General features: G+C 42.2%; 1 protein-coding gene across 1 annotated transcript in view; it reads right to left on the reverse strand.

Annotated features, from left to right (window-relative positions):
* Nucleotides 1-6,761: 6,761 nt before the first annotated feature.
* rprd2a (regulation of nuclear pre-mRNA domain containing 2a) overlaps nt 6,762-24,057 on the reverse strand; it is a 29,461-nt gene continuing 12,165 nt past the window's right edge. The window contains exons 3-10 of the mRNA XM_084166258.1: nt 23,795-23,943; nt 23,519-23,571; nt 23,108-23,234; nt 22,614-22,789; nt 20,336-20,681; nt 19,757-19,987; nt 12,094-12,273; nt 6,762-9,878 (exon numbers count right to left, since the gene is read on the reverse strand). Coding sequence (XP_084022384.1) covers nt 8,023-9,878; nt 12,094-12,273; nt 19,757-19,987; nt 20,336-20,681; nt 22,614-22,789; nt 23,108-23,234; nt 23,519-23,571; nt 23,795-23,943 — 3,118 coding nt within the window. The 3' untranslated portion in view covers nt 6,762-8,022. The remainder of the gene's footprint in view (nt 9,879-12,093; nt 12,274-19,756; nt 19,988-20,335; nt 20,682-22,613; nt 22,790-23,107; nt 23,235-23,518; nt 23,572-23,794; nt 23,944-24,057) is intronic.

Genomic DNA, 24,057 nt, shown 5'->3' on the forward strand with positions numbered 1-24,057 from the left:
CACCATGGTCTTGTAGGAGATGCGAGCTTATCCACATGCATGGATAAAAGGACTAAGAACTTAAGACTACCTTTCGAGTTGGCTGACATTTAGAAAATTGTTGAAATTGGCAGGTGATTATTTCAGATGGTGCATTTCAATTGACAAGAAGAAAAGAAAAAAGTTAGGTTCAGTGCTTGACTTGGGCAGGGGCTCACCTGCACCTCACATTTTCTACTGCTTGAGCTCCTGTTCCTCTTTTAAAATATTATCTCAAAAGTATTGTGGCGCTCCTGCACCTAAATATAAATAGTATCAGCATCCAAAATGAGTACCGGAACCTATTTCAGTCCAAGTCAAGCACTGGTTAGGCTAGCTGACCAACGACATCTGGCAACCATTTCTACAATGGCTTATGCACATAATTATTATCTCTTTGTCAAATTTTATTATTTCACTGTTGATGACAGAGAAGCCTGAGAGAACTACAGATTGTAGTTTATCATTATATTAAAATCACAAAGGGATATTTTACTCCGGGAAAACATATTTTGCTAATTTGTCTGCTGTTAATACAGTCCAAAAAAGTGTGCATGTCAGCGGTGACATTTTCAAGATAGAACACTTTCTGTAAAAATGTAATCTATCCAACAAATATTAATATGATGATCCTATCAACACAGTTGGGAGTATCTAGACTGTCACTCACTGTGCCTCATAATGCATCAACAATGGATATGATGTCAGTCTAAAGTTAATGCAAAAGATACAAGTAACTGAGCAATAAAATCTGTTTGTTATGACAATATAAATATTTTATTGTGTAAAGAGAAGCAAACATGTTATTACTTTTATTTTAATCAAATCTGTTAAGTAAAATACATGGTTTAAATGTACAGAATCTTCCAAAGTAGAATACTGTGTGTGTGTGTCAAACAGAGAGATTAACCTGTCTGGCCTCATGTTTGCAGCACCATGCTCATTCATTCTGGCTGTACTTACTGTCCCTGACTAAGTGGCAGTGGCATGTCCTTCAGCCATCTCTGAACCACTCTGCTCCCCTCTGGTTCTCCTCCTCACTCTCACAGCCCTCACCTCTCTTCTCAAGAGACATTCAAAGACAGACAGGACAAAGTTACACACAGCAAATCAGTCATAACAATACAGCCAGTTGGCCAGCTGAGCTTAGTAGGTATGCATTAGGTTGCAACCCCAATGGCACCCTATTCCCTTTATAGTAACGTCGTTCCCAGGCTATTGCGCACAGCGCATATGAACCTGGGATGTCAACGATGCAAAATAGGCCTAGTGTGAGTGATCATAGAATTCTATGGGAGTGACTTATTGAGTAAAGTATTTGTCATCATTTAACTTTAGCAAATCACACAACCGCGAGGCGTGGCTCCAACTGGAGGCATGACCCCACTTGTGCCAGTGTGCTAGCAAAAACACAACTTCCAGCTAGCTAATTAGCAAAGAACATAGCTAGCTAGCTAGCCAGCCAATGGCTTCACTGAAAATAACGCCTACACCATTAAAATATGTGGTCGATGTGTGTCGCGCATGGTGGGGACTATCCCAATAAGAGTTACAAACACAATCTCTTTATTGCCAAGACATCGGGCCGATACAACCAAAGATTGTATATTATATTGACAAGATAGTAGATTGACCACTCCAACAATGGAAATACATGTCCTCAAAGATGGAAGACAGGCGAGATCAGGTGTGATCATTCTAGCCAATGAAAATTGAGATAAGTGTGAACAGGCCATAGAGCTAGATAGAGGACTCATCTTTGTATCTGTGCCATTATAGAGTCTGTGACAGCATGGGCAGTGCCATTGAGGCTCTCTCAATTTTAAAGTAGTCCATTTTCATCTTCTTTATTGGCTGATTGCTCCTAACTCAAAGGAATCCCCACCCATGATGGAATGGTGGAAGCCCTCAATGGCGGTGTCCATGTTAAAACGGTGAGAGCAGTGTCCATGTTAAAACGGGTTATGTCCATGATAAGTCACCTATCTCTATGACAACAAGTACTTTTTTTCAAAGTTGCGGAAATGCCACGTGCGTCCACTTATATCGGTGCATTCATAACAACCTAACCATTACTAAACTTATATTAGATAAAATAAGCCTCACGTAGCAAATTAGCAATTACATTTTAGACAATGACAAGGATTAATCTGTGTCAGAGAAACTGCCCTGTATTCAGTACTTCTTCGGCGGTGTTAAACGTTTTCTTACCGTGGTTAGTAGACGTTGAGGAGATAATATCAGTCCTTGTTGTATTGTCACTCACGCCAGCAGTTTCCCACTCCTTACACAGATCACCATATCAGAGTCATCCAGTTTACTATTAACAGGAGAAAGGAAGGATGGAAAGAACATCGGTATTAGAACAAGGTAAGATAAGGTGAGGGAAATCAATCAATAAAGCACCTAAAATAGAACAATTCACAATAAATTAGGCTAACCATGATCCTAGTAAGGGCTATGCTCAGATCAGAGATAGACATCACTTCACAGTTGTTTTATGAAAACAAAATCCCACAAGGGTTACACCTTTTAACAATCTGTAGGGCTACCTACTCTATTGTTTAGTTTTTCTGTCAAATGACACCTTGGTAGGCTAAAGCTGCAAGTCATGTTTTTTTAAAAAGTAATGTTGTTCTCAAGGAATGCCCTTCCTTGAGCACTACACAGATAAAGGACTAAATTAAGTGCTATTTGCACATGAAAACGTCAGAGGGATGTATTTGCTCCTTTGTTAACATTTTTGTTATCTGATGGTATGCACTTAGTGTGGCTATAATATTCAAAAATCAATTTCTTTACTCCATGTTAACTCTATAGTTTTCCATTCAACATTCGTAACAACGTCACTATTTTGTCGGATATTATCCTGTACCTACATGTATCCTATATTTCTCATCTTTGTTGGTCAATCCCTTTCCTGAATGTGCCAGCACCTGGGCCACGTTCAGTTGCAAAACGTTTTTGAACGTTGCAGATATAAATTCAATGAATAGGGCCGTCTTGATTCCTTATTCTACATGTTGGATTTTAAGCATGTCTGTCCAACATAGCATATTTTTATCTGAACGTTACAAAACGTTGCGTCCTGCTGAACACGCCCCTGGCCTGCACACTGCACAGTTCGAAAACGCGCACTGACTGTCCACAATTTAAAACATCCGTCAAGACCATCAAATCACAGTGCGGGGCTCTAACGATGAGCGGGGAAACGTCCCATGCTCTCGTTAGGCGAGGAGGCACTTATGAATAGGCAACATTACGCTACACGTAAACCATGACCGTGCGATACAAAGTAACAAACGCGGTGCACTTTGTTTAACTTTACTTTTCCAATTAAACACTAGCCTACGTGTCTCAAATTGCTCAGATGTTATCCGACTGTTCTTTCGATTAACGTATGTTCCTACTGCGAGACAAATGCCTATGAGAGCCTTTACTGACATCTAGCGCCCGAGTACTGAACATTGCCCACGTTTATATGTATGCATGCATGAAACATGCACATCTACAGTATGTCTAATATTACCCTACACAAAAGTTTTGATTCTATTTTTATATAGGCCTATGTGATCCCCATTTTTACTTATAGCGAACGGAGAAAACCGTTTTCACATAGTGGTCAGGGTCGACACACGGGGATGCATTTTGCAATATGTAAAAATTCACACACTTATCAAGAGAACATCCCTGGTCTTCCCTACTGCCTCTGGTCTGGCAGACTCACTAGACACATGCTTCATTTGTAAATTATATCTGAGTGATTGAGTGTGCCCCTGGCTATCTGTAAATTAAAAAAACAAGAATGGTGCTGTCTGGTTTGTTTAATATAAAACATTTGAAATGATTTATACTTTTACTTTTGATACTTAAGTATATTTTAGCAATTACATTTACTTTTGATACATAAGTATATTTAAAACCAAATACTTTTAGACTTTTACTCAAGTAGTATTTTACTGGGTGACTCACTTTTACTTGAGTCATTTTCTATTAAGGTATCTTTACTTTTACTCAAGTATGACAATTGAGTACTTTTTACACCACAGGTTCCCTCATTACATATTCAAAACCTACTCTGAGAAATATTTTCTCTGACAGCATTTAAGTGTTTCGTTTATTTTGGTATTCTAGTATTGTAAAGAATCACATAGATAATGGATTCTATTGAAGTCATGGGCAAGGCCAGAATTTAAACAAACTAGCACTGCAGAACTGGCTGCAATTAATTTAAATTACAAAATTGATCAAAGCTCATCTTTTTAGTAAAGCATAAGGCAACCGCAACATTACTGAGGATCTGGGCCTGTATTCATAAATCGTGTTAAGAGTAGTGGTGCTAATCTAGGATCAGTTGCCCCAGGTCCATTCCTGTAATCTAAACTGATTCTAAGCACTCCTTCTCTGGGTAGCTTGATACATATGACCCCAGGCCTTTAAGTACTGTTTTTCCACAACTGTAGGTTGAAAGTATTTAAGGAAGCATAGTGATGCAGGCTATGGGAGATGGGCTTTATCTCTTAATAGTGAGCACTGGCAGCGAAAACTTTGACCGAAGGCAGGGCATAGTCTAGTCCTAATGTTCAGGTAACCTTAATTAAGGTCCTTCACTAACCATTCATTATTTAACATAAGTTATTGTTCACAAAAGTCAATCAACAGCAGATCCAGGTGTTTTTGGATGCACTTTTACTGTCTAAATTGAATGAGACCATTCAATTAAATTAAACCTGGTTCCATATGTATTAAGCGTCTCAGAGTAGGAGTGCTGATCTAGAATCAGGTAAACTGTCCATAAAATCTTATTTATTGTGATCAAAAGGGCAAAACTGATCCTAAATCTGCACTCCTACTCTGAGATGCTTTATGAATAAGGCCCCTGATCTAAAAGCCCATCAACCAGTCAATCTAACCAATCTTGTACTAACATTCTGTATCACTTGTTTTACATTGCCCTCCGTAATTAGCATTTTTCCCTTCTTCAGCTCTATACTCCAAAAGTTTGGATTTGAAATCAAACAATGACTATGAGGTTAAAGTGCATACCGTCAGCTTTCATTTGAGGTTTCATCCATATCGGGTGAACCATTTAGAAATTACAGCACTTTTTTGTACATAGTCCCTCCCCCATTTTAGGGCACCAAAAGTATTGGGACAAATTCACTTGTGTATTAAAGTAGTCAAAAGTTTAGTATTTGGCCCCATATTCCTATCAAGCAATGATTACACCGAGCTTGTGACTCTACAAACTTGTTGGATGATATTTGTGCATCTAACTATCCGTAATCATGGTAGTGTCCACATGAATGTAGAAGTGTTTAGAAACATTATATTCATTATAATAAATGTGACTCCAAAATGACACAATACATTATTTACCATTCATTCCTATTGGGCAGAAAATAATCAGTAACCACCAAAACAAACAACAAATGCATCCAACAAGTTTGTAGGGTCACAAGCTTGATGTAATCATTGCGTGCTAGGAATAAGGGACCAAATACCAAACTTAGGACTACTTTAACACACACATATGTGTGGATTTGTCCCAATACTTTTGGTCCCCTAAAATGGGGGGACTAGGTACAAAATGTGCTGTAATTCCTAAATGGTTCACCTGATATGGATAAAGAATTAAAGCTGACAGTCTGCACTTTAACCTCATAGTCATTGTATATTTTCAAACACAAAGTGCTGGAGAACTGAGAAAAAAGAATAAATTCTTCACTGTCCCAATAATTCCAGAGGGCACTATAACTATATATATATATATATATATATATATATATATATATATATATATATATATATATATATATATATATATATATATATATATATATATATATATCTTAGTTACAGGTCAGTGGAGGTTTGCACTGTGGTCACAGAATACAGTGTTTCTCAACCATTTTGTATCAGGCACCAGCGGGCTATGGTCCTCCCCCATTAAAACCAGTACTTCAGAACTGAGTCATTATCGATCTGACGAAACGGTTAGCAAAATCGTATTGACCTGTGCCAGTATTCATAAAGCTTATCTGAGTAGGAGTGCTGATCTAGGATCAGTTCCCCACCTGTCCATGTAGTCTTATTGATTTTTAACTAAAAAGGCCAAACTGATCCTAGATCAGCACACCTACTCTGAGACGCTTTATCAATACAGGCCCAGTCTGAAATAAAGTTCCTGCATACAGAGTAAATGACTTGCAAAAACATGCCAGGTCTGACAAAAGTTGAATAAACGCGTTTTATTCCTTTGTTGTTTACTGTTGACATGTAATAATATGCCTCTAACACACTTGCTAAGTCTTGCGTCATAAGATGTAGGCCCCAAGTGTTTCTAATCTGATCAAGGTATGAACTTGTTGGCTGAACTCATACATGGCCACGAGCTCATCAAATCTATTTTCTAAACCTCCCATTCTAAGTAAATTAATTACGCAGCACGTTGCATGGCAACAGATGTGAATCACTTAGGTTATTTGCTTCCTACAGCACACCAGATGACTGCACACTTACATTTCTCTATTAGATTTTCGTTTAGTGCATGGGCATCAGGGTTGGGGTCAATTAGAATAGAAGTCAGTGAATCCAGGAACTGATTTGAATTTAAAATCCCAAAATAAATATTTTTGTAACATATACCGTCTCCCTTTCAACATAGAGAAGTCATTAAAAATAAATACTCAATAATGCATTTTTATTTTTATTGTTACATCAGTTTACATCTTGAATTGACCACAACCCCGATGGGCATCAACGTTATTGTGGAAGTGGTGATGATGGGAAGGAACCGTGGTGGAAGAATTAAAGGCAAACATCTCAGGCAAGAGGCATTTCCCAAGGCTGAGAAATAAAGTAAGTAACCTCCCACTGCTGTTTTCAAACTCAGGTTTTTATTAAAGTCAGTACAAGTAAAAGGTAGTTGAAGGCGGAAAGTGGAGTTTCTTGATCCAACTCCAAAATGAACTTCTTGTCTTCTTTGTCGTTTAGGGACAACAAAAATACCCCCCCCCCCCCCCGCCACCCAAAGCCCTGTTTTACTCTATTTCCCCTGTGCTGGTGTCATCCTTCTCTGAGAAATGAGAAGTGATGACACAGCCAGTAAAGGGTTCAATCATTCGCACTATGTACACTGAACAAAGTGTTGCTTAACAAATATAAATAATATTCAAAGTCATAACATTTATGGAATTTATCATCATTTCCCCCCCAGCTACACAAACGGATATTGTTGAAGGAAAGATAATATTAAGTTTACATTCTCTTTGTGTCTACTTACATAAAATGTAGTGTAAACAAAAAGAGACTACATAGGAGCAATTATCTCAGCTGTCGGGATTATGGTTAGGTCTTTGCAATGGGAAAGCGGGCCTCAACTTTTAATTGAAAAATTACAAGAAGAGAAACATAGCAGTAACTACTCTTCTCTGACACTTAGGCCTACTTTGCAAAAAGAATAACGTCTTAAAATGCAGTTTAAATAATGAACAGTAGTTTTAGATTTAACTCACTCACGCTAACGCATGCACACAATTACATATGCATGCTTAGAGCTAATTCAGAGGGGAATATGAATTAGAGATTTAATGCAATGTTTTATATTCGAACAAATATCAAACTGAATTATATATCCACCTCTTATTTTCTTTTATTCTGCTGCGTCTCCGTTGTTCAGGCCGACCTCTCCATTCCCTCTTTCTCCAGATCCATGTATCCATGTCTTCACTCATCCGCTCTTCGTTCGATTCCTTAAGATCCTCCCAATTTACTCCTCCACTTCTCCTTCAAATTGTACTCATCTATCCCCCTCTTCCTCTCAGGCCTCTTCGCCGCTCCCCTTCTTGGTTTAAAAGTACAACTAAAGTATTCAACTTCTTTCCCAACTCATCTCTTCTCCTCCTCCTCCTCTTCTACCCTCCATGTGTCACGCCCACTGCCACAATGACATTTCGGTAGACTACGCACTGTCATTTGATGTGACCTAAGTCAGTTTACAAGTCAGAACCGCGGAGGTAGGTGTGGTCTTTTGGGGGGAAAGAACGGACCACCTGGTCCCCCACCTCTGGGGTGTCCACCGAAAGGAGGCCCAGGCCGTTTCCCCCTGAGCATGGGGCTACGGAGAGGCGGGCGTGGGGGACCCCGTGGGAGGCCTCTCAGGTGTGGATGTTGAGCTGGGCGGAGAAGACTGTGTGGAGGATGGGGAGGCAGGGGCATGTGGTCATGGTGGTGCAGGTTCATGTGAGGGGGAAGGGGGCGTCTGTGACCATATGGAGGGGAAGGGCTGCGCGGGGGGTAGTTATAGTAATAAGGGTCTTCTGAGGGAGAGGGAGGGGGAGTGAGGCGCTCTCTGACTCTATAAGGATAATGAGGATCGTCTACAGGTAGATTTTGGAAATCGTCTGGGTGATAATAGCGATCGTCTGGGTGACGTAGGTCGTCGGGATGGTGACGGAAGTTGTCAAGGTGATGCAGGTTGTCAGGCTGACGGCGTAGATCATCGGAATAGCGGTGGAGGTCATCGGGGTGACGACGGAAATCGTCAGGGTGATATGGGTCATCGGCGTGGCGATGAAGGACATCTGGGTGGCGGCGAAAGTCATCAGGGTGATAGGGGTCACTGATAATCCCCGGACCGCCCAGTGCACTAATGCCCGCCCTGTCATCCTCCATCTCAGGGTTTGGTGAGGGTCGCTCCACCATCAAACCACCCACCATCACAGACGCGGGCGGGCCCTGGTAGTCCTGTGGTGGGGCTGGTATCCCAGGAAAGGGCGGTGGGGGCAGCTGGGGAATGGGGGGCAGAGGGCTGGTGAGGAAGCTTGAGGGGTTGGCCCCCTGTTGGAAAGGCAGAGCATGAGGATCCTTTGTTTGATAGGGTTGCGTCTGCCCCTCCCCCTGGTATGCATACGGTCCTGACATGGGGGTTTTACCATCTCCAGCCCCTGAGGCAGCCATGTTGTGGTTGCTGGGATGCAGGGCCTGTCCCTCTGGGTAGGGATTACCATACCATCCTCCTTCACTCACACTGGCGCTTGGTCTTGCCTGAGGCCCTCCTGGTGTGTTACTGGGTAACCCCTCCCCGAGGGTTGGGGCTGACACCTGTGTTGTGATGGGCTGGTAATGGGCCAATCCAGACTCTCTGAGGGAAGGAGCTATTCCATGCATCTCTTCCTTCCCTTCATAAGGCAACTGGGGGTACCCCTGCCCATTCGGAGCACCTGGATGTAGTCCTAAATGGACTTGAGTGTTGTTGGGACCCTGCCAGGCTTGGTTGTGGCAGGCAGTTGGAGACAGAGACAGGTTGCCATCTGTTGGTTTAGGAACTCCCCCAGTGGAGACCTGACCTTGCTTGGCCAGGAAGGGCTCTGCTTCCCCCGGAGTGTCCATGATCTCATCCAGGGTGGGGGTGCCTCCTCCGGCCTCATCCCGTACCGGGGTGCCCTCCTGGGTCTCTGTCCCCGCTAAGGGGCTGAGGTCACGGCCTCCCGCTTGGACGGCCTCGCTAGTCAAGCCCAGGTTAAAGGCATTAAAGCCAGGGTTACCCTGCAGAAAGCTGTGGATCTTGGACTCCAGGCTGGAAGCGGAAGGCTTTTCTTCCTTCTCCTTCTCCTGCTCCAGGACCAGCCCTCTATGAGGGCCGATGGCTAGAGGCAGTGTGGGCTGGGGAAGGGACACTGCTTGAGGGACGGTGGTGGTGTTCCCCACTGCAGGGGCTGATGGTGTTAGCTCGAGCATAGAGGCGGCGAGAGGAAGGCCTCGAGAGGGTACTGTAGGGGTGGAGGGAGGGAGCTTGCCTGTACTGGGGGAGTTTGAGGAGAGGTTTCCCGCTGGGCTGTTCAGAAGAGTGGAGAGACCTAAGAAGGAGACAGAAAAAAGAGAAAAGGAAATGTGTTAAAATACATGACAACTATGAACGGCGACCTCAATTGTACAAATCTGAATGATTCTCGCACAGTACAATAAAATAAGTGATAACAGAGTAGAGATGTACAGTTTTAGTCGGAAGTTTACATACAACTTAGCCAACTACATTTAAACTCAGTTTTTCACAATTCCTGACATTTAATCCTTGTAAAAATGTCTAGATCACCACTTTATTTTAAGAATGTGAAATGTCAGAATAATTGTAGAGAGATTGATTGATTTAAGCTTTTATTTCTTTCATCACATTCCCAGTGGGTCAGAAGTTTACATACACTCAATTAGTATTTGGTAGCATTGCCTTTAAATTGTTTCACTTGGGTCAAACATTTTGGGTAGTCTTCCACAAGCTTCCCACAATAAGTTGGGTGAATTTTTGCCCATTCCTCCTGACAGAGCTGGTGTATCAGTGTCAGGTTTGTAGGCCTCCTTGCTCGCACACGCTTTTTCAGTTCTGCCCACACATTTTCTATAGGATTGAGGTCAGGGCTTTGTGATGGCCACTCCAATACCTTGACTTTGTTGTCCTTAAGCCATTTTGCCACAACTTTGGAAGTATGCTTGGGGTCATTGTCCATTTGGAAGACCCATTTGTGACCAAGCTTTAACTTCCTGACTGATGTCTTGAGATGTTGCTTCAATATATCCACATATTTCCTTCCTCATGATGCCATCTATTTTGTGAAGTGCACCAGTCCCTCCTGCAGCAAAGCACCCCCACTGCATGATGCTGCCACCCCCGTGCTTCACAGTTGGGATGGTGTTCTTCGGCTTGCAAGCGTCCCCCTTTTTCCTCCAAACATAACGATGGTCATTATGGCCAAACAGTTCTATTTTTGTTTCATCAGACCAGAGGACATTTCTCCAAAAAATACAATATTTGTCCCCATGTGCAGTTGCAAACCATAGTCTGGCTTTTTTATGGCGGTTTTGGAGCAGTGGCTTCTTCCTTGCTGAGCGGCCTTTCAGGTTATGTCGATATAGGACTCTTTTTACTGTGGATATAGATACTTTTGTACCTGTTTCCTCCAGTACCTTCACAAGGTCCTTTGCTGTTGTTCTGGGATTGATTTGCACTTTTCGCACCAAAGTATGTTCATCTCAAAAATCTCAAGGAGCAAGAATGCGTCAACTTCCTGAGTGGTATGACGGCTGCGTGGTCCCATGGTGTTTATACTTGCATACTATTGTTTGTACAGATGAACGTGGTACCTTCAGGCATTTGGACATTTCTCCCAAGGATGAACCAGACTTGTGGAGGTCTACAATATTTAGCTGATTTATTTAAAATTTTCCCATGATGTCAAGCAAAGAGGCACTGAGTTTGACTCAAATGATGTTAGTTAGCCTATCAGAAGCTTCTAAAGCCATGACATCCTTTTCTGGAATTTTCCAAGCTGTTTAAAGGCACAGTCAACTTAGTGTATGTAAACTTCGGACCCACTGGAATTGTGATACAGTGAATTATAAGTGAAATGATCTGTCTGTAAACAATTGTTGGAAAAATTACTTGTGTCATGCACAAAGTAGATGCCCTCACCGACTTGCCAAAACTATAGTTTGTTAACGAGAAATTTGTGGAGTGGTTGAAAAACAAGTTTTAATGACTCCAACCTAAGTGTATGTAAACTTCCGACTTAAACTGTAACTGCCATTATTATTCAAAATTCGAAGATTCTGAACCCATTCGCAAGCATCTTGTGTCCCGCCACACCCTGTTTTGTAACATGATTCACTATGAAACAGTGCCAGACAGACCAATACTCTGGTAATAGACAGTAGCAGCAGACTCGATAGTCTGATGTACACTCTACTAGTTTTCATTCAAAAAAAATTACTTCAGAAATAGCAAAACACCAAAAACCTTAGCTAGATGTAAAATTGTGTGACTAAAACCTCCCCTGCAAAAAAGTCCAACTTAATTACACATTTCTTTCTTCTGACTATTTCGAAGAAGTGGTGGGCTAATAGCTGTTGTTGCTACAGTGTCTCAAGAGCGACAAACATCAGTAACTGACAGGGTACGATAACACACTCACATCGAACCACACCACCAAGACTGAAATCTTGTTTTTCTTAATGAGCAAAAGAAAAAACACATGGGAAATAGATGAGTTTTAACATTTGCTCTACCACACGGTTTCTCACCCTGTAGCCCGCCGGCCTGTCCCTGGGTTTTGGAGAGTGCACTGAGGAGCGCCTCAGAAGTCATGTCCACTTTGGACAGGATGCTGGCCAGAGGGATGGCTACCTGGGGGGCTACTGGGGCAGGAAGGGTGGTCTTGGCTGGAGAGGAGGGGGAGGCCAAAGAACCACCTGGACTCACTCCTAGGAGAGGAAAAGACAGATTTTAACTCATTAAAACCATGACCAGAGAGAGACTGTCAAAGAATACAGCAAAGAGCTGCTGTTATGAGTGAGTTCATGTCTAAGTTTATTCAGCACTGTCAACACTTTTTACTCAAAACATAAAACGCGCTTCTCCCTACTTCCACTTGCGCTGCAGCTGCAATGAATGAGTAGCCAAGTGTATCGATAGCCCTGTGTTTTTATTATTATTAGCAGCTCGTCGTGTCTATTTAAATAGAGGAATATTTCACTTTGTCTGGTCATATGAACAACATGAATTTGTGCAGATGCTGTGCGCCAGGAGTTTCGCTATCAGGCGGAAGACAGTGTCCCCTCTCTCTGGTCAGTCTCACCGGAGGCAAGGAAGGAGAAATCAGGGACCGTGAGAGGCGGACCCTCTGCTGCTCTCTCACTCCCTCTGCTGAGACTAATGCCGTGCTCAAAACAACTGGGTACTTGGAACTCAGAAATCGCAGACTTCCGACTTCAGTGCATTCAAGGCAACTGGGAACTCAGGGGGGAAAACGAGATCCAACTGGGAAAAATAATTTGGAACGGGCATCCAATTCGGAATTCCAAGTGGGAAACTCGGGCAACTTTCTAGAGCTGCGACTTTCCGACCTGAAGATCACTGATGTTGTGATTAGACCTCATTGTTTTCCCGAGCTCCCAGTTGTCTTGAAAGCACCATGACCATCAGATACAGGTACCATCAGTCCAGTAAAATAAAAAAGCGAATTATTTGAAAATTATTTCAATTTATGCTCAGCTGTGCTGTGATTTCAAATGTTATTTAACAATGTAATAGTAAATAGGTCTAACCCTCACGTATCTGAAATTACATGATCAATTGATGTTTACTGATCATGAAAAGCATGCAATTACTTGCTGTATAACTGATGATAGAGCTAAATGTGCGCAATTGTTTTGCATGGAATAATAAGAAATGTATAGTTCTGACTATGCTCTTCAAGAGGTGATGTATTTAACAATCCCTTGAAAATGGCACAAGGTTGTCAATGGTTTTAGCGGAGCTGGGGGTCTCCTTGCAGGCAAATCGAACGCTCTGCACCTTGTGGCTTTTTATTGATAACGACCTATAGGATCTCTATGAGAATAACAGTGTTCAAGTTGTCATTTTGGCTAATAGGGCTGGGAATTGCCAGGGAACTCACAATATTATCATCCTTATGTGCCGATGCGATATGCATTGCGATTCTCACGATTCTATATGTATTGTGATTGAATGCTGTGATTTTTTTGCGATTCCATGGTCCAAACATATTGCTCACCATTCACTGAGTGTAAGCTCTTCCCATGACATAGACTGACCAGGCTCTTGGCATGTTCACTATAGCCAACTGCTTGCAGATACAAGGCGGGTAGGCTAACTACATTATGTGATTCTATTTTTTGTTAATTTTGTTTTGCAACTTCAAACCTTTAAATCATACAATCAAAATGCAGATCATAAAATTACAGAAAGCAAAGAAAGTTGAGACTACCATTTTCAATGAATTTAATGCAAATGACCGTCTGGTCCATTGTGACAAAGCTCTTAAAACTAAAGGAGAAAAAAACGAGAATTGACTCTACCTACATGTGTATTTATCCTACTGTTTTTACCAATCAAATGTCAATAAAAAAAACGTAGGTGGACCTTAGTTGGAAAACATGTGATGTGGTTCCATTCAAAGGCTTAATATTTATATTCATACCGTACATTAGTGATGCACGGGTTGACTCAGTCCCGCGGTTATATCCCTACACAGACAATCGCCTTATAATGCTTTTGGGAACTGGCAGAAAAAGTTAACATAAATTCTTGGAGGCAGAAATGACATTGTCAAAGTTTAATTCAATAAGACAAAAGCTGCGAAAGCAGAGTTGAAAATAAATGGATGGGGGGGGACCAGAAAAGTAATGTTTGGAAAAGATTTGGTGAAGTGGTAAAACTAACTATGTTATGTGTGATGATCGTGAGGCGCTATACAAATTTGACCGCCAAAAGACGGGACTTCAAATAGGCCTATGCATGTCAAGGAAACTGTAGCCTACTATTTAGATGGGTTAAATGGAAACTAAAATCTGGACATTGACTAACCAGAATAACCAACTGCTTTTTGGCAAACTCTAAAGTCCTCTGATAATACGAGTCCCGTGCAAATCGACATCTCTGTGTTTTGAGAAAAATGTCTGCGTTTTACCGGTGATGCATGCGGTTTGAGCCAGAAAACAGTAACTGATTCGTTCAATTGAACGAAGTTCTGCGCATAGCCAATATATGAAGGGTATACATGTATCAACTTTCACGGTGAATGCTTTCGTTTATACGTTTTGTGCTGAATGAATTTAACATCGCCAAATGAATCACTAAAAAATATTGCGCCTATTTAATGCAACCCTTGCTGTTAATAGATCGCAAAGCAGCATACAACTGAGCTCAACGTTTGGAAAAAGTTCACTTTCTCATCCATAGCCTAAAAACGCATATCAAGTCCAAGTTAGCTGTTTAGCTCACATCTGAAGGCTGGGGGGCATTTAGGATGTCTTCTACAGCGGATCACTAAAATATCCTAATGATTATGATCACACCTCCTCAATTCAAATATTATGGCGACACTATACCAAAGATGGTTTGATATGTTTTAGAAACTCGGGAACCACGCACGAGTTATCAGTGTAGCCTGTTATCGCCTGGACTTGAAACATCTTCACACCTAGAATAAAAAAAACTCCAGGCTTCCGTCATAACAGTCAATAAAGAAAAAGAGAAATAAAAAAGAGAAATAATTACTGGGGGCAGTTTGGAAAGAACGTATCCCGTCCGAATCGTCCTCTAGAATAACGGACATTCTGGGGTAATAAATACATAACCAACGTTCTCTAGTAATACTAGTCCCGTGCAAATAGGGCTATAGCCTTAATAATAACTCATGCAGATTTAAGCATTTCTTGCAGTAAAATTATACACCAAATGTAGGCAAGATTTGGACAGGAGTGGAGAATTTTGATTTCTTTCTGCATCTTGAGAGAATGCAATCCTCAGTTAAATACGATCTGTAGCGGTGCAGTCTTCATCATAAAAGCTGATAGTATTCCACCCCATAAAATATGCATCAAAGCCAAACTGAAATCTTATCAGAAACAAGTTGGGTCGTTTTTACAGCTTTCTTTTTCCTTACAACCGGTCAAACTGATTTTGCAAAGTAAATCTTATCAATTTGTTGTTGCTTTATTGTATTTTCTCCCCAGTCCCAAAACGTCTTTGCTCCGGGAAAGACTACAGAAAACCTTACCGATGTCAACTAGATTGAAGCATTCATTCTATCGATCTATTACATTCTGTTGAGCAATGGTTAATTTAGTCTTCTAGGGCAACATATAATGACAAAAGAGAAGCTACATGTATCTAATTATAGACAAGTTTACTAACAAATAACCTACCAAAATCTCAGAAATTATAAGCAGAAACATATCTAACATATCAGGCAAAACAATCCGGCACCCTGTCAAAACAAATCGTTCTGCAGTCTTTGACTGTAGCCTATAGCCCATTTTCTATATTTTCCCCTTAGGGTTGGGTGCTGGCCTCAGATTTTCACATATAGTTGGGCAATTGTGCGCGGGTGTGGGTCAACAAACAGCTGACCCGCGCACCACTACAGTGCCTTCAGAAAGTATTCAGACCCCTTGACTTTTTCCACATTTTGTTACTTTACAGCCTTATTCAAAAATGTATTAAATTGTTTCCCCCCCTCATCAATCTACACACAATACCCCATAATGACCAAGCAAAAACAGGTTTTTAGAAATGTTTGCTAATTTATAAAATAAAAAACAGAAATATCACATTTACATTAACAGACCCTTTACTCAGTACTTTGTTGAAGGACCTTTGGCAGCGATTACAGCATCGATTCTTCTTGGGTATGATGCTACAAGCTGTCTCCTGAGTGGTGCAGTGGTCTAAGGCACTGCATCGCAGTGCTAACTGTGCCACTAGAGATCCTGGTTCGAATCCAGGCTCTGTCGCAGCCGGCCGCGACCGGGAGACTCATGGGCGGCGCACAATTGGCCCAGCGTCGTCCAGGGTACGGGAGGGAATGGCCGGCAGGGATGTAGCTCAGTTGATAGAGCATGGCGTTTGCAACGCCAGGGGTGTGGGTTCGATTCCCACCGGGGGCCAGTATAAAAAAAATAATATATATATATATATATATATATGTATTCACTAACTGTAAGTCGCTCTGGATAAGAGCGTCTGCTAAATGACTAAAATGTAAATGTAAGCTTGGCACATGTATTTGGGGAGTTTCAGCCATTCTTCTCTGCAGATCCTCTCAAGCTCTGTCAGGTTGGATGGGGAGCGTTGCTGCACAGCTATTTTCAGGTCTCCCCAGAGATGTTCGATCGTGTTCAAGTCCGGGCTCTGGCTGGGCCACTCAAGGACATTCAAAGACTTGTCCCGAAGCCACTCCTGCGTTGTCTTGGCTGTGTGCTTAGGGTCATTGTCCTGTTGGAAGGTGAACCTTTGCCCCAGTCTGAGGTCCTGAGCGCTCTCGAGCAGGTTATCATCAAGGATCTCGCTGTACTTTGCTCCATTCATCTTTGCCTCGATCCTGGCTAGTCTCCCAGTCCCTTCCACTGAAAAACATCCCACAGCATGATGCTGCCACCACCATGCTTCACCATAGGGAGGGTGTCAGATTTCCTCCAGACGTGACGCTTGGCATTCAGGCCAAAGAGTTCAATCTTGGTTTCATCAGACCAGAGAATCTTGTTTCTCATGGTCAGAGTCTTTAGGTGCCTTTTGGCAAACTCCAAGCGGGCTGTCATGTGCCTTTTACTGAGGAGTGGCTTCCGTCTGGCCACTCTACCATAAATGCCTGACTGGTGGTGTGCTGCAGAGATTGTTGTTCTTCTGCAAGGTTCTCCCATCTCCACAGAGGAACTCTGGAGCTCTGTCAGAGTGACCATCAGGTTCTTGGTCACCTCCCTGACCAAGGCCCTTCTCCCCCGATTGCTCAGTTTGGCCAGCTCTAGGAAGAGTCTTGGTGGTTCCAAACATATTTCATTTAAGAATGATGGAGGCCACTGTGTTCTTGGGGACCTTCAATGCTGCAGACATTTTTTGGTACCCTTCCCCAGATCTGTGCCTCGACACAATCCTGTCTCGGAGCTCTACGGACAATTCCTTCAACCTCATGGCTTGGTTTTTGCTCTGACATGCACGGTCAACTGTGGGACCTTATATAGACAGGTGTGTGCCTTTCCAAATCATGTCCAATCAATTGAATTGACCACAGGTGGACTCCAATCAAGTTGTAGAAACATCTCAAGGATGATCAATGGAAACAGAATGCACCTGAGGTCAATTTTGAGTGTCATAGCAAAGGGTCTGAATACTTATGTACATTTGCAAAAATTTCTGAAAACCTGTTTTCACTTTGTCATTATGGGGTATTGTGTGTAGATTGCTGAGGATTTGTATTTATTTAATCCATTTTAGAATAAGGCTGTAATGTAACAAAATGTGGATAAAGTCAAGGGGTTTGAATACTTTCCGAAGGCACCGTATAACAAATACGCCTCATTGGCATGGCTTCTGTTATTTTGGCGCTTTGACTCAGGATCCCCCCCCCAAAACAAACTGGACCGGTGAAACAACAGTGAAAGGTTTTAGAATAAAGTAACGACCCTGAGATTCTACAACCATGCAGCTGAGGACTTTAAAACAACAAATATAAATTAGACTGCATTGTTTGACCCACCCGAACGTGGCCAAAGACGTGACTGAAGGCTATAGTTCACTTATTTTATATCACTCAAATATCCAATTAATGGTGGCCAATATTGAGAGATATCATGAGGCTACCCTCATGATCAATTGATGTTTACTGATCATGAAAAGCATGCAGTTACTTGCTGTAGAACTGTGATGATAGAGCTAAATGTGTGCAATTGTTTTGCATGGAATAATCTGACATTTGTAGTTCTGACTATGCTCTTTAAGAGGTGATGATATTATAACCAAATAGTTAACATTTATTTAACACGCAGTTGTCAATGGTTTTAGCGGAGCTGGGGATCTCCTTGCCACCCAGCAGGCAAATCGAACGCGCTGCACCTTATTGTGATGGTTTATTGATAACTACCTATAAGCATGTTATGGTTGTGTCACAATCAACAGGATGTTTTGAGGATGTAACAGTAGCTAAAGGAACAATACTAGGCTACAAGTGCCATAAGAATAACAGTGTTGATGTGGCCAACTGCCTCAGGGTTGGGATCTGAATTGCCCTTTAATTCCAATTATTGTATTAAATTTGAAATTACCACCCCACAAAAAACAATTTGAATTAAATTCAATGAAATTCAAAGGTGTAATGGCTATTTAAATGGCTATTATTTATGTGTACATAAATCACTATACATAATGTATGGTAACCAATACTATGTATAACATATGGTTGAAACATTTCATTTTTAAAAAGGTGCAATATGCAGATATCTTTCCGCCATTCCCAGGTTGCTAAAAAGTCTAATAATTCACCTAATGTCAGTTTATGTGACAAAACAAGCACATATAATGTAGAGAATCATTGTACCATTTAATCCACTGTGAAATATATTTTAAATAACCAAAAATACTGTATTTTGTTAGCTGTTTGAAGCTGGTGTACATTTCCGAAAGTAAAATACGCAAAAATGTATCTTAAGAACGGAAAGCATAGAAATAGCGCAGATTGAACAGATCTAGCGCTTCTTAGACTTGCTTTCAATGAGAATGACAGATCTATAACTAACATCTCTGTGAATTTGGTGGGGTCGCCCAAAAAGTTAAATAATGCAGCTTTATCTCATTCTCCAAAAACAAGAAATATTCTGAAATCATTTTGTAGGTTGTCTTCAATTATTCATATTTCACTTAGATGTTATTAAATATCTTTTTTTTTTTTTTTTTTTATGTCCCAAGAATGCATTAGATCAAATCAAACACTCCAGAACAACCTAATATCTCATGACAAAAATACTGTTTGACATCTATGAGTTATAATCAAGCTAATATTTGAAATGGAATCTGTACTTAAGTATTAAGTGAGATGCTTTTGGTAAAAGATTTGTCAAAGGAATGAGAGTTTCATGTTTCATGTCTCAGTTGAATTTCTTTGAATTTCTTTGAATTCAATTCTACTTCTAATTCAAATTAAATTACAATTCTGCTTCCAGTGGGGTGCCTTATTCATACTGGAATTTTAAATCAAAGGGTTGATTTGAATTAAATTCTGAATTGACCCCAACCCTGGACTACCTCCTTTATGATGCAACATCAGAATAACAGTGCTGATGATGTAATGGTGCCTTTATGATGTGCCATCAGAATAAAAGTGTTGATGATGCAACAGTGGCTGCCTGCATGTAGTGCCTTTATGATGTTACAATAGCTGAAGTTTCTCACCTGGTTTCTTCATGACAGAGGTGATGCTGCTGAGAATAGAGCTAATTTTACCCAGGTCCACATTGGCGAGGTTGCCCGATAGGTTGGTTGTAGGGGTCAATGGGGTCACGAGAGCTGGGGAGGGTGTGGCCTGTGGAACAGGCTTTGCCTCTGTGGCCAGTGGCGGCTGTGTGACAACAGACATAGGAATGGGGACTGGAGATGGGATGGGACTTTCAACTCGCTCCTCAACTGAAAACAGAGGAAATGTTCAATCGAAACAGCTAAGTTGCAATTCAATAGAGCCTTACAGGTATAAATGACTCACATAAAAGTACTATACTGAACAAAAATATAAACCCAACAAGTAAAGTTTTGTTCCATGAGCTGAAATAAAAGATGCCAGAAATGTTCCATACGCAAAAAAAGATTAGGGCCTAATTTATTTATTTTAATTGACTGATTTCCTTCTATGAACTGTAACTCAGTAAAATCTTTCAAATTGTTGCATGTTGCGTTTATATTTGTGTTCAGTATAGATCCTGTCCTTTAACCCCCTGCACCCCATCTATGCTCCGCATCGCATGTCACTCCCCTCACCTATGATACCGACGCTCTCTGCCTCCTCATCCGAGAGCTCCATGTCCTCCACGTCGCGGTTGTCTGACTCCCCGACAGTGAAGCCCTGCTTGGGGGAGCCACCAGGGGAGGACAGGGGGCTGGGTGCTTCCCCCAGAGTGATGTCTGCCTCATCATCCATGGCCAGGCCATCCAGGTCGGAGTCTGGGTCGGCCAGGCCATGGAACGGGGACTCTGAGCCATTCGGGGAGGGGGCGTCCATCGAGGGCGAGGGGATGGGCGACTCATCCAGGTCTGGTAAGGTGGCTTTGAGGCCGTCCAGCTTACGCTTGAGGTGGGACACCCGGTTGGCAAACGTCTTGTAGGCCTTAAGGAGAAGTAAAATAAATAAATAATCAAACACAAAAAATATATGCAACTCAAGTCTTACTACCAAAGCCCCCCACTAAAACCAAAGAGAACCGCTTTCAACCTTTCACAACAACAGATGCAAAGGCATTAAGGACACCATCTAGTACATTTCAATGAAACATGGTGAAGCCCCAAAATTGCCTACCTGGAAGCCTGTGTTTCAGACATAAGGAAGTGGATGGCGGCAAATGTTTTACTTTCAAACTCAGACAAAACAGAGACGCTAGTTCTAGGTCCCAAGAAACAAAGAGATCTGACAATTAATCTTGATGGTTGGACAGTAGTCTCAAATAAAACTGTGAAGGACCTCGACGTTACTCTGGACCATGATCTCTCTTTTGACGAACATATCAAGAATACGGGCAGCTTTTTTCCCCATCTTTGTAATACTGCAAAAATCAGGAACTTGTTGTCCAAAAATGATGCAGAAAAGCTAATCCATGCTTTTGTCACTTCTAGATTAGACTACTGCAATGCTCTACTCTCCGGCTACCCAGATAAAGCACTAAATAAACTTCAGTTAGTGCTAAATACGGCTGCTAGAATCTTGATTAGAACCAAAGTATTTGATCATATTACTCCAGTGCTAGCCTCTCTACACTGGCTTCCTGTGAAGGCTTGGGCTAATTTCAAGGTTTTACTGCTAACCTACAAAGCTTTACATGGACTTGCTGCTACCCATCTCTCCGATTTGGTCCTGCAGTAAATACCTACACTAATGCTACGGTCACAAGACACAGGCCTCCTTATTGTCCCTAGAATTTCTAAGCAAACAGCTTTTTATGGAACGGTCTGCCTATCCATGTGAGAGAGACAGACAGACTCCGTCTCGACCTTTAAGTCTTTACAGAAGACTCATCTCTTCAGTATGTCCTATGATTGAGTGTAGTCTGGCCCAGGGGTGCGAAGGTGAACGGCAAGGCACTGGAGTGATGAACCACCCTTGCTGTCTCTGCCTGGCCGGCTCCCCTCTCTTCACTGGGATTCTCTGCCTCTGACCCTATTATGGGGACTGAGTCACTAGCTTACTCGTGCTCTTCCATGTCGTCCCTAGGAGGGATGCGTCACGTCGTGCCAGGCTTTTTTTTGCTATACTTTACTTGAGTGGGTTGAGTCACTGACGATCTTCCTGTCCTGTTTTGTGCCCCCTCGGGCTCATGCGGTGGATGAGATCTTCGTGGACTATACTCAGCCTTGTCTCAAGGTAATAAGTTGGTGGTCTGGTGATATCCCTCTAGTGTTGTGGGGCAAAGTGGGTGGGGTTATACCCTGCCTGGTTGGCCCTGTCCGGGGGTATTGTCGGACAGGGCCACAGTGTGTGTGTGTCCCCCCCCCCCGTCCCCACCCCCCCGTCTCAGCCTCCAGTGTCTATGCTGCAATAGTCTCTGTACCGGGGGGCTTGGGTCAGTCTGTCCTATCTGGTGAAATTCTCCTGTCTTATCTGGTGTCCTGTGTGAACTTAAGCTCTCTCTCTCCCCCCCTCTCTCGACCTCTCCCTCCCTCTCTCAACGTTTCGGCTATGAAAAGCCAACAGACATTTACTCCTGAGGTGCTGACCTGTTGCACCCTCTACAACCACTGTGATTATTATTTGACCCTGCTGGTCATCTATGAACATCTGAAAATCTTGAAGAAGGATTTGCACGAAATGGCCATGTACTCTTATAATCTCCACCTGGCACAGCCAGAAGAGGACTGGCCACCCCTCAGAGCCAGGATCTTCTCTAGGTTCCTACCTTTCTAGGGAGTTTTTCCTAGCCACTGTGCTTCTACATCTGCATTGCTTGCTGTTTGGTGTTTTAGGCTGGGTTTCTGTATAAGCACTATGAGACTTCTGCTGATGTAAAAAGGGCTTTATAAATCAATCTGATTTGATTCAGCTACTCACATTGGCGACTATCTTGACCTCCTTATACTGCATCTCGTAGAAAATGTCTGCGTTGCCAAGAGCATCCAACAGAGGGGGCCCTCCTTTGATCTGCCGGTCAAGGAAGGCAACAAACTCCTTTAGCTTCGCACTGCCATCCTCAAAGTCCTTGGAGTGCCTCTTTCCTCCTGCCTTATCTGAAGGGGTAGTTGATTTGGAGAAAGAAATAAGAGAGAAGACAAACACACAACCTTGGTCAGTCTAAAAACAACTGTTATCTCCTCCTAGACTAGAGGGGCCAGACAGGGCTCAAGGTTTTTTTTCTTTCAGAGCCGTAAGAGATGCCTCATGGCTTTTCCAGTTACTGGGCCAATGCTCATTGACAACATTGCAGGAGGATGTGTGCACTATATAGGGAATAGGGTGCAATTTGGGACACTGACAGGGTCAATGCTCATGGACAACTTTGCAGGAGCTTGTGTGTTAGACAAAAACTTAAAAATGTATCTTGTTACCTTTCAATCTCTTGAGGGCCTCGGTGCTGCAGACGTCCACCCTCATGGCTGCCAGCTGTTTCTCCTTCAGCTCCACCTCCTCCACAGAGCTGTGGTGCTTAGAGAGGTGATCGATGAACGCCTGGGGCTGCATGACAGGACACAGTCAGAGAGTCACACCACAGGACATGGCAATAGTTAGGGTCAAGTTCAACTCAACATGCTAGCTTTGTAGTACAAGCATTCACTTTAAGTATTTACAGATCTCATTGTACAGTAGTTAGTTAATTTGGTATGTTTTGGTCATTTATCAAGAGGATATGCAGTTGAAATGTTCTGAATACACAATTGAGATTTAAAAATAAGAAATAAAATAAGAAACTCAGAGCAGAAAATATCATCTATCCTAAACAGTGGGTCGTGGACACTTACGACAAATTCGGCTACAATCTTAGATTGAAGAGCAGCCTTAGGGTTGACTGGAGCTGAAATTACATAACTTAGTCATTTCTTAACACAACACACAGGCATTGAACTGCACAGCTCAAATGCCATACAATTAAAAGTGAAGTACAACAAACATGATGCCTAATTAATGTTGACATTTGTGCAATTTCGAAAACGATACTTCCCATGATATTTAAAACATGCAGTATATCACAGTGAACTCTACTGGTGGTGGTACATGGTTGGCACAGATTCACTCACCTTTAGGTGTCTCTACAGCAGCAGGTGACTCCTCTTTGACCAGACTGGCCCTCAGCTCAGCTAGAAGCTCATCTGTGTATACACTCCTCTCCTCCCAGATGGTTAATATCCTGTCCACTGACTTCATCACCTTAGAGTCTCCAACATTACTGCAGGACAGAAGGAGACAGAAATGTTCATCACTGACATTGCACTGATGTGTAAAGTGACAGAGTAGCCCTGACCAGAAGATCAAACTCCCCTTATTTCAACAACGAGCAACA

This window comes from Coregonus lavaretus (genome assembly GCF_964263955.1).
Source record: "Coregonus lavaretus genome assembly, chromosome: 7".
Lineage (NCBI taxonomy): Eukaryota > Metazoa > Chordata > Actinopteri > Salmoniformes > Salmonidae > Coregonus > Coregonus lavaretus.